The following is an 11,845-nucleotide window of genomic DNA, read 5'->3' on the forward strand; positions in this document are numbered from 1 at the left end:
AAGGTAAAAAAATGAGAGAAAAATTACCAAAAAGAAACAACCGAAGTGTAGTAGGCACTCCCAGTAATCCCAATGCCTATTCTGCTACTACAGGTGCGGTGTGATTGGCGTGATCAAGCGTGATTTACATCACGCAAACACCGGCAGGAATGTTAAGGAATGTTTCTCACGGCGGCGAACCCACTTGCACCAAGCTATCTCTTCAACCCTCCAGCCAGACAAAAGCAGATATCGCGGTGTGTTCACGACTGGCAAGTTTGTTATCACTCAGCCGACGGGCGCGAAGACGATTGGAGATGGTCGTCCCACTTCGGACGCCAGAAAAGTGCAACAAACTCCAATTACACTTTCGCTTTACGCAGTTAAGACATATGGCTCTTTCGCCAAAAATATGTAGGAAAAAAAAAAAAAAACGGGCGTCAGAAACCAATTGACAACGAGTTTCAGTATAGTATTTCTCCTACATTCATCAAGTGTGTTTCCCGGCCTTTTCCTCGTTATTCCGTGAACCGAGGCACCTTCCTTCAGGAAGAGGTGGAGCGATGAAGCAGACGACAATGTTTCCGATGTCACGGCAGCGTGCGCTACCCTCACTGTCCCACCTGAGGAACACGTTTTAAAACAGTCGCAATGACACAGAACTTGAAAGCGGAGTAAGCTCTCAGAGTGAATAAAATTATTTTACGCAGCACAAAAGCGTAACTGTGATAATTATCCTTATCAGATAAGGGAAACTGGTTCATGCAACGGAACGAGGCTGGAGGTCGCAACTTACCTGTGCTGATCAAACTTTGCGTACTTCTGCCAGTCTTTTGGGTTACTCTTGTATGAAAACATCAAGTCATGCACATATTCAATATTCACATTATCGTCCTTGAACACTTCATGAAGTTGGCGACACAAGTCATCCAGAGATGCAGCGCACGGCGGCTTCGACGATGCCATTCTGGATGTGTTTCACACAATACGCGCGTACGGCAGTCAGGAAGCGAAGGCGCGTCTGCTCAGAGGCGTGCGATGTGACGTCAGCCTTTGATGCCGCCAATGGCAACGTTCTCCGATGTCCTGGCAATATGAGAATTTTGGAGGACGTGGCAACGTTTAAACTAAACTTAACCCAGTGTCATCACGTAACCTGGAATGAATTATGCTGCCTCGCCTCGAGCAGCGCTTGGAATGCTGCCGCTTCGTTCACCTCCCTTTTTTATCCTTATTATCCCGTGCAAATGAGCACTCTAATTCCTGCTGGCTTTGAAAAGTATTGTTTGCTTGACATGAGTTCGAGGATAGAATAATTTGAAACAAATTCTGCAATCTTTTTTCATTCTACGTCCACATTTCACGAAAGCAATTCGCAAGGCTTACAACATTGAGTGAGCGATTTCGAGCGATGACCCCGCAGTCTGGTGTTGAGCGCCAGAATTACTGACCGAAGCAGACGAATAGATTGTGTCGCCTACATTGCGTTTCTATCTCCTTTGGAACCAAATCGACTCGATGGTCATTGTTGTCAACGATGATAAAAGCCATCTTAGTGTTTAATAATCACGGTAAACCCAGGCTTACCAAGTTTTACCAGTTCTATGTAAGTGTGATACTTGAGCGACGAATCACACGTAGCGCTGTTGCCTAGGCCTATTGCAATACTTGCATGTGTAAAAGCTTAGAATGCGGCTTTTGTACGAATGATAACTGTTATCCCCGCATCTAGTATGGCAGAGGTTTCATAAATTTGCCCCCGACTAACGAAACCTGTGTGCTTGGTTGATGATGACGATTTAAAATGCATTCCTTTTTGAGTTAAAGTGTGTGGAAATGTAGGCATTATCACTTTATTGAGCATATTCCTCTTCTCCCAAAGACACCAACGCAAAATATGCATGTTTGAGGTGTTCCAAAATATGTATGGATGACATGACGGCACTAACTTCGTTCACACACGACGTGAGAAACATGTGCTGGTGGAATAACCTGTAGGTGGTTTGTCAAACAAATGACATGGCTTCAAGAACGAAACTATCCAAATGGAAAAATCCCCGTGTAATATATACATCACAGACGTCGATACGCGCAGCACGTGATGCACAGGGGTAGATCTAGGCAGGGGTGATGTTCTGACGGCAGTCAATTGGTCCCAGGCGATGTATGTAGTACACTGGACGGGTCTGGACCTTCCCTCACAAGTGTCTTGGTCGTGCATGTCAGAATACAACTGTGTTTTTTCCCAACAATTTTTTGGCAATGGTGCAGGAGAGTAACAGAGTCCCAGGTGATGTGATTCTGTAAATAAAACTAACAATTTCATGCTTTGTATGTCAGAAACGGATATACCTATGAACACAGTCACTATAAGACCACACAGCTGAAAAGGATGCAACAGCATCCATGATATTTGCACAATAGAATTTGTGGTTCATGTTGCTGACTATGCCTAAAAAGCTAAGTCTGGCCTCAGAGTGACTCCATTTTAACATACTCAATGTTAACCATAGCCATGTCTCAGAGTAGATATATTCTGGCCCACTATAACCTCTGTACGGTCAGAAGCGGTTTTCTTTAACCCACATTGGAACCAAACTGCAATCCACTTTTGTTTCCAGTTTGTCTTTTTCAGCCAGAGTTTGTTGTTAAAATATACATGCACATGCGTATTTTATCTAAAATTGCACGTTTATGTAACTCTTGCTTCACCGACAGCCAGAAGATTCCCAGCAGCAGATAATCAGAGAGACATTCCAGTTAGTCTCAAAGAGGGACGACAATGTGTGCAACTTCTTGGAAGGGGGAACGTGAGTCTGTACATAACACACATTTAGTGAAAATATAAATTATATCGATGCTTTCAGAGCAGACATTCAATTAATCAATAAATTTTGCTGAAGTCTCACCTTTCAACAGTAATGTCGGAGACAATAATCTTCTTTCATCTTCAGGCTCATAGGAGGATCAGACTACAAGATCATCTACCGACATTATGCAACATTGTACTTTGTCTTCTGTGTCGATTCGTCCGAGAGTGAACTTGGAATCCTGGACCTGATTCAGGCATGTACTTAGCGCATGCATAGAACGTTCAGATTGTGAAATATAAGAGTAGAACATGCAGTAGTACATGGTGGCACACGTTCAGATTGCCCAAGAACTTAGTAGTAACTGAGCAAGCAGGCATAGCAGGCAACCTTGTTGTAGTTTGTACCAGTTAAAACATACCAAACACATACCACATTAAAGCTGTACAAACCAAAAACTTCAGGTTTGCCAACAAGTAATTACGTACATACAAAACCACATCTCTGTCCATGTGATGCTAAGCAATTTCGTGTGTTTGTACTCTGATTACTTATGGTTAGAGCCTGAAGTTTCCGTGACATATTTTTTTTTGTAAATTCGGGGAGTAAAAATCAGGTAAACGTACATGTGCTCTAAATTCATGCAGATTCGGGTAGAAAACTTTCAGTGTGCTAAATTCTCTGAGAAATCTGGTTCGGTACAAACTGTAACGTAACAGCATCTGCTGCCAAGCAGGTTAGTGTTCGTTCCGACAGACGTCTCAGTCAGGGCAATTTGCTGGGTCAAAAAATTGGGTTTCACCCTAGAGGGGCAACCTTCAATTTGGGACGCAAATTTTGGGGAAGAATCGGGTTAAACCCCAAACCTTCAGGCTCTACTTATGGTACATGTAGTTGGCACACAGTAACATGTCAATACTGTCACATCACTTGACTGTCGGATGAACTTCGGGTGCTTGGACAAATCTAAGAGCTCCAGTACCCCTTGTTTTTCATGTTTGTCGGTTGTACGCAGGTATTTGTGGAAACACTAGACAAGTGCTTCGAGAATGTATGTGAGTTAGACCTCATCTTCCACGTAGACAAGGTAAGGCTGTACCAGAGAGCTCTAGTGGACTGCACGCAATCGTTTTGCATACGCTATGATAAGCTACTACGCGTTCTGCATCTGACAGACCAAAGCATGTTTTACTACACCGTGCTCATGCACACATGTTTTTCTGCAAGTATTTTCAATGCAAGAGGCACCAAGTTGTCGTCTGCAACCGAGTCCCATGACACATGCACCTAAAATGTAATAACTGACAAAACGCTATTGAACAACACGTACAAATTATTCTAATATTTGACATTATTTCACATCTAGTGCGGTTGTCACCACCCGCTTTGAACTACAGTCAACCCTCGATTTATGAACACCGTCGGTTCCCCGAAAAATCGTTCATAAATCGAGGGATTCATAAATCGAAAATTCCGTTAAGTGAGTACTATCGAGCAAATGGAACAGTATTTCCGAGTTGATATTGTGTTTATAATGCAATATATTGTGTAATTTTGCTTTGGACCATGCCTCCTTCTGTATCAGTCTCACAAAACACAGATGTTAGCGCATTCACACTCTGTTTATTATGCAATATTAAAGTAGTTTAATTTTGCTTTGGACCATGCCTTCCGCCGCGTCAATTGAGGTCAGGAACACTTCTGCAAAAACCCGTTTGTTGTTCGGATTTCGAGGGGTTAAGAACCGAGGGTGCAATACCTCGAAAACGTTTTGTCCGTTCAGGCGTCATTCATAAGACCACGAATAATCCCTTTGAAGGTTTTCGTTGGCCTCGGAACGATCCGTTCATAAATTGAGGTCAAAAACGCTGGGCAACTCCTAGTTGGTTCCCAGAAATTCCATTCATTATTCGAATATCGAGGTTCATAAAACGAGGGAAAAATGCATGTAAAAAGTTTGGTTCCTCGTGCTAGTGTTCATAAAACGAGGGAATTCATAAATCAAGGGTTGACTGTACTTCCATGCATGGCACGCATTGCCACTATGTTTAATCTTGAACAAATCAAATGAGATGTTTTCAAAAAAAAAAAAAACTGGTAGCCCATGCAAGGCATCCCTGCGTATGCAAGGCAATAGCGTTTGATCCACTAAACAGTACCAGCGATGATGACGACATGTTACCCGTGCAGGTTCACTACATTCTTAACGAGCTGGTGATGGGAGGGATGGTGCTGGAGACGAACATGACGGAAATTATTGGCAGAATAGAGGACCAGAATAAAATTGAAAAGCAGGAGGTAAGTACAGGAATCATTAGGGTAGAGTAGGGAATTAGGGTAGGGTAGGGTAGGGAATCATTAGGGAGTGTTAGGAAGCTGTGAGCACCCTCTGATTCCTTTTCCATATCACTATCAGCCAAACAGCTGTTGCTACACTGATAACTGATTTGCTGATAGCATTATGTGAAAGGAATCGGAGGTGGTTCATGAAGGGAGTTGCCTCAGGACAGGAGCCGCCAATATTTCGAACAGAGGCTGTTCTTCTTCTTCTTGTTCATGGTTTCCTAAAACTCCCTATTATGGTTCTAAAAGGTCCATGAAACCGTTTCATTTGCAAAATAAAATTTCGTAAATTTTGGTAAAAACAAAAAAAAAATTAATAAAGCGCAGAATTTCCGGTGTCCCTGCAAATCAGACAGTCTGACCCAGAAGCACCCCATGGTACAACCACAGTGAACGTGCACTGTGAAATTGAAGTCTTGCGAACTACATATTTCCCAATGTCCCTCGATGCAGATTTACGAATTAATTAGAATTAATTAATTAAGGGGCCACTGAACAGGCAACGTAGCGCAGTACATCAAATAAAAGTACTCCTCGTATACCCATTTAGTGCCCCTTTAAGACTGCAAAAAGTAGCCACTTTTATGGTACAGGCATTTCGATCTGTAATGTCTCTGACATTTGACGAGTGTCTCAATGTATTTTTTAATTTGTAATAATGTGAATTTGTTAATCGTATTTTTTCTCCCAGGCTGGACTTTCTGCTGCACCAGCACGAGCAGTGTCAGCTCTGAAGAACATCAAAGATATAAAACTGCCAAGTCTGCCTCCACCAGCTGAAACTTTCTCCTTCTGATGTTGTCAGAATGGGGCTGAAGAACTCTCCTTGTCCACAAATTGTTCTACGTCCACAAATATTGCGATAAGACTATATATACTTAACACGACTGGATCATCCGCATCATAATCTTCATTGTGGAGCAATCATCATCATTGTTCTTACAGGGATGTATATATCTTGATTGGTCTGTGCAGAAGGTGAAACAAGGCATGGGCAAAGCTGTGTAGCTTACCAAGGGTTGTGTATATCGAGGAATTCAAATAAAACATTGAATTAAAATGAGTTGTTTCGTCAGAGCAACAACATAAAATATGGGATAAGCTTAGAGTTAAATGGGGGTTAAAAGAAAGAAAGTAATTTTATGTCATAATCTTGGTTCTGGAGTGAAACTAACCTAAACTCCCTTTTGATACAGTGCAGCCAAAAAAATCACCAGAAAAAAAAAAAAATCATGTAAGCAGGATAGCCTGCCCAGCTTCTCTGTCCGTTTTACACTTTTTAGCTGTTCCCATTTGACTGGCGGCGACGTGCCATTGGTTGGAATCGCCTTGGCCGTTGTTTCGGTTTCGGTTTGATTGTCCTAATTCTCAAATCAGTTTGGTGACGTCGTCGCCTTCGTCATCTTCGTCTGGTGCCTCAGGTGTTCTAAGTTTGTCGCATTCTAGATTCAAGTAGGACATGTCGAAGGGTTTCCCTAACGTTTTCATTGCCAGGTGCCGCGAGTGCAGATGCGGAGATGCGGATGGCCGTTGTTTCAGATCACGTGACTATAGCGACTCTAGCCTAGCCAGCTCTCTAGCCAGCTCCAGCTACAAAGCTACAACCACTACAACTTCAGCTTTTCGTTTCTAGCACGTGATTGCTTTTCTTGGCTTTTTTCTCTTGTTCATGTTCACCACCACGGTAGTGACGTAAAATGGGAAGATGGCCGGCTTTAACAGCAGCGCACTATATTTAATTCGTGGAATTGTTAGAGAAATCAGAAAATCACAACCCAAGGTATGTTTTGCTCACATTCTTCAGGTTATGTGCGCACATTTGCTTGTTACAGTGGAAACCATTTGAGTGAAAGGTGCGTTTCCCGGGGGGTGCACAGTGATAAATGACCGTTACAGATTTTTTGGGAGCACATTTTTCTTCAGCTTGATCGTGAAAGTTCGTTTGCTGTGGAAGGCCTATTATCGGAATCAACAATGCATACTCTTGCATTTTACTGCTAATGAATACACAGTTCCGTGAAATAACCCCGTTGTTGGTGCCCGTGCGAACAATATTTGGAAGTGGAACCGCTCGCAGGTGGCTTACGAAAGAATCACTTATTGGAAGAAATAAACCATTAACAAACTTTTTTCACCATTTTTGTCTAGATGCGGCTAACTCGCGTTCGAGAACTCCCTGGGCTTTCAGGGTCAGGGTAACGTCGTATAAACCAGTAGGACGGGCATTTCTAAGCATTGTTGATAGTTCATGTCTAGTCAGAGGTTGTTTGTTCTCCTTTTTGCGCTGTGATAGTCGGTTTATTGTAGCACGTCGGTTGTCATTGCCGAAGGTTTCTGCTCATTTGTAACATGACACTCGTGTAGATAGTCCAGCATATTTATTCCCATGTAGTACAACATGACCATTCATTTGCACTCTTTGGGCTTTTAGTGTCCTGATATGATACATCATAGCAGGCTGAGGTGTGCCTTTGGTGTTGTGAAATGGCTCCTGTGGCATATTTTCACACATTTCTGGCAGAAATTCTGGATCACAAAAGAATCATGATACTTTGTATGGGGTGCTAATGTTGCAGCAAAAAGCATCCCCCAGTGGCAAGTTGTCTCACGTTAGTCCTGCAAGATATTAACAGTGACAGGATACTATGAAAAAATTCCGATTCCAACAGACTCACTGCATGCAATTCACTGTAGTTCTGTTAAAAAATAAGCAAAAAATGAGGACACTTTAGCAAGATTTACACTACTACACATGGATTCCATACTCATTCGAACATCATTTCGCCGTTTTACCCTCAATCTCAACTCGACAATATACAATTGATTGCCAATGGCAAGAGCACCAAGGAAGGGTTTGAGACTATACAAGAGTGTCGTGGAAACGCACACAATTCTTGGTATCTTTTGGCAAAGCCAACATTTTCTCCCGGGTGAGCTTCATGGTACAACAGCTCGGAACATGCGTTGTGAAATTAAAGTCCCTCAACATCCTGCCTGGCAAATTCACGCCTTACAAGGACTGTGCTAAACAACTAAAGCACTTTTACAGTACATCAAAGCCCCGTAACGGCTTCGATGCATGCTTCATGAGCAATTTAAGCAAGAGAAAGGAAGATTACCATTGTACCGTATTTATTCGATGTGAAGTTACTTTAGAAGTACGATATCGACTGGTGGCTTAATGGCCAGGGGAAAAAAAACGGAAAGTACACCGCTTGTCGATGCTCAGGAAAGGGGGTGGGGGGGTATCATGTCTTTGATATTGTGCCTGAAAGTGCTGATAACACACTCTCAAAAATTGACTGGGTCATTGTTGAGAGCATTTACGTGATAATATCCCACAAGTCGAATAAGTACGGTACATTTTTTCAGGACCGACGTGCGTGATCCCCCCCCATCCCCGTCGATTGCCCGAATGTTCCAAGACTTCGTCCCCATCTTGAGCGCCAAGTCTCGATGCCGCTGTCGGGCCGACTCTCGGAACTTTGAGGCCTGCCTAGACGGTCGCGGTGCTTTTGTCAGAGCTCTACCATCCATCCTGGCGGAAGCGAACACGGGAAGGACGATGGCGGATCTCCTTCCGCTGATGAAGGACTGCTGCGTCGCTCTGCAACGGCTGGAGGACACCTGTCCCGACTTCCGGTACCGCAATGGTACCACAAAGAGGCCGGCCTCGCCCAGCGAAAACGGAGACGCCGAGGAGGACGACGAGTTCGGTTCGATGAGGAAGCGAGTCAAGTACGTGCTGCTCAACGAAAAGGCGGGCCGCTCGCTGAGCAGGAAGGCGGGCTACAACGTCACCGTCGAGGACGTCCAGACCGTGCTGAGGCGCAACTGGCTGAACGATGTCGTGATCGACGTGTACATGCAGCTCGTGGCGGAGATGGCGCAGGAGAAGGGCGGCGCGGGCAGCGTCCACGCGCTCACCACGCACTTCTTCAGCGTCCTCCGCAGCCGGGGCTACAAGGCGATCCAGAAGTGGACCGAGAACGTGGACCTGTTCTCGTACCGGCTCGTCCTGGTGCCCGTCCACGACCTGGACCACTGGTCCCTGGCGGTGCTCAACGTCGAGGCGAAGCAGATAGACTTTTACGACTCGATGGGGCGCAGGAACGAGGACTGCTGCAGGATGCTGATGGACTACCTGCGGCGCGAACATCGGCACAAGACCGGCCGGAAACTCGTACCTGACACGTGGGACCACAACTTTGTGCGCAACGTCCCCATGCAGACCAACACGTACGACTGCGGTGCCTTTGTGTGCCTCTACGCGGAGTGCCTAGTGAGGGGAATCCCGTTCGAATTCTCGAGCAGGGACCTGCCCAAGTTGCGCTACCGCATTGCCTACGAGATTCTGCAGGGGCGCCTGCTCTGAACTTGTCGTTGATGAAGCGCCGGGTTGACGAAGGCGTGTTCCGCGTTCGCGTTCAACGGGAGCACCTCTCAAGCAACGAGACGGGAAGCATTGTTTTGTTTCACCAGACAAGAGAGCAGGGGGGAATGGGGCTTAAGGGGACGTGCCACAAAATTTTCCGCGACATCCTATGTGAAGACATTACAGGTTACTGCGACAGGGTGATTTCAGCCACAGCAAAAGGACTTGCTGACTTGCCTGTGATCTTTTTTTGGTAGAATCTGATGCGTAGAATTACTCATGTGCTGTTTTTTGTTTTCTGCGTTCCTGAAATTTATGCCAACTTTTCCGTTGTCACGAGTGCAAGTGCACCTTCTGCTCATTTCGGCTCATTCTAGCCTTATTGTCGGTTACTCTCTGTGCCATTACACTATCATTCATTTAATACATTGTAAATTTTCTTAATTTTATCTCTTTTTTTTTTAGTTTATCGCTCACATCTGCTTTTACTTGCCTCTTCAAGTGCCAGTACAGACTAAAAAAAATTTTGTTTTGTACTGTGGGACAGCAAGCAGTGTGCTATCTGATAAGTTTGTAGTTTTGATATGTTTGTACCTTTATATTTAATGTTTTTATTCCTTTACGTTTAAAAATTACCTTTAGATTTTTAAGTCTCGCCCGTAGTGTTTTCAGCGCATTTATCCGCAAAGGTACCATTGGAAAACTGCTTGTTGGATGTGTTACTGTGATATATTTTTCCGCAGAGTTTTTAGATCAGTCACAGTGAACTTCATGGAAAATCATGATCATGGTTGTCTCACAACGTAACCCCACAAATTATCACTATCAGTGAACTTGATATGATTGTGTCACACAGAAAAATCCAGTGTGTTCAGACTTGTGTTTCATAATGACTTCATCATTATTCTGTTGAGATGTTGATGGTAAAGGATTAATCAAAGGCAATATTGTCTTGTTCAGCAACATCAGATAACTATCCAGCTAGCTATTGTAGACCTTCCTTCCAGCATGTTCAAATCCCGTGGTAACGAAAAGTTTATGTACCAGAACAATTAAAACCAAAGAGGCAAGGTTTTAGAAGCACTGTGTTCATGTTGTTTCGTGTGTACTTAAAGAAGAAAACAAGCCTTCAATGTCACTACCTCAGTGTGAGAAAGTGCCAACACTAGAAATGTTAAGACACATAATGTGCTCCGGTACTGTTTAACTGTACAAGAAGCGAAAGCTTCGGTGTGCTCTTGTCTGAAACGTTTCAGCAGTGTCACATTGCACTGTGCAGTGACTTCACTTGAAGCAGTTTGGAGCAGTTGTTTGGGCGAATCAAGAATCCTTCTACAGGGTGTTCCAGAAAACGTGTCATTGAATTATAATAAAAAAACTGTGCCACCTAGAATCGTGAGGTCAACAGCATTTTGTTCTTATTAGGTTTTTGCCACCTCCTAATGTGAATGTCATGTACTCCAAGCTTAATTATGTAAATATTTGCAAACTGAACTTGGAAATTTGCCAAGTAAAGGTCACTTTTTACCCCACCAATATGAAGAGCGTGCCGAATTAACTCAAATTCATGATAATTCACAGTGATATTCACGAGCTATCCCATCGGGAAAAAATAGTCGAATATCATGCTTTTCGGAGCACCGAACCATAGGCAAAAACCCAGTAAGAACAAATGCCATTGACCGCATGACTCTAGGTGGTGTAGTTTTTTTTAATTATAATTCAATGACACGTTTTCTGGGACACCCTGTATGCTGTCAACACACCTTAACAGGAGAAGCTATCTTCTTTGTACAGTTCTGAAAGTTGACGCATGTGCTTATATAGCACGTGCAGGTGTTGTGTTTTAAGAGGTCACATATCTGATCCTGGTGCCAACTTGTGGAAGAACTTTCAGGTACCTTTTTAGTTGCATTACTGTAAACTTCAAGTGCACAATAAGACGCATTAAATCAAAGCTGTTTAAGGTTGTTCAATGTGAGGTATTTGACGTATATGGCATTTAGAGCTTTCTGTCCTCTGTGGTTTGTTTTCACCTTAAAAACTGCAGTGCTAAAATGTTTCTGTACATAACATTGCCATAACATTACTTAGTGCTCACTGCATTTGATACTCATTCGAGAACATGGACAAGTGTTTTGAGCTTGGTTGTGGCACTGTATGCTTTGGGTATACTTACTATACTGCGTTGTCGACGTTATCTCTTCATGATCATGTTTGCTTTATAGTTTATATTACTTTTGAATCTTTTTTTTTTTTCTCAAGTGCACTGAAGTGCTCAGATTCCTGCAAAGACAGCCGTAGACGCTTTTGTGCGCGTTCAAAGTTTATCTTCCGT

The 11,845-nt window shown here is 43.5% G+C and overlaps 2 protein-coding genes across 2 annotated transcripts; both read left to right on the plus strand.

Annotated features, from left to right (window-relative positions):
- The first annotated feature begins 1,393 nt into the window (after window positions 1–1,393).
- LOC135384137 (AP-3 complex subunit sigma-2-like) lies at window positions 1,394–6,195 on the plus strand. The gene is made up of 6 exons (XM_064613356.1): window positions 1,394–1,585; window positions 2,698–2,789; window positions 2,934–3,045; window positions 3,805–3,876; window positions 4,980–5,087; window positions 5,824–6,195. The coding sequence occupies exons 1-6, from the start codon at window positions 1,517–1,519 to the stop codon at window positions 5,926–5,928; spliced, it is 558 nt and encodes a 185-aa protein (XP_064469426.1). The 5' UTR covers window positions 1,394–1,516; the 3' UTR covers window positions 5,929–6,195.
- A 644-nt stretch (window positions 6,196–6,839) lies between these two features.
- LOC135384138 (sentrin-specific protease 1-like) lies at window positions 6,840–10,879 on the plus strand. Its single transcript, XM_064613357.1, has 2 exons — window positions 6,840–6,912; window positions 8,505–10,879. Exon 2 carries the CDS (start codon window positions 8,548–8,550, stop codon window positions 9,505–9,507), a length of 960 nt encoding a protein of 319 aa, XP_064469427.1. The 5' UTR covers window positions 6,840–6,912; window positions 8,505–8,547; the 3' UTR covers window positions 9,508–10,879.
- The last annotated feature ends 966 nt before the right edge of the window (window positions 10,880–11,845 follow it).

This window comes from Ornithodoros turicata, chromosome 2 (assembly GCF_037126465.1).
Source record: "Ornithodoros turicata isolate Travis chromosome 2, ASM3712646v1, whole genome shotgun sequence".
NCBI lineage: Eukaryota > Metazoa > Arthropoda > Arachnida > Ixodida > Argasidae > Ornithodoros > Ornithodoros turicata.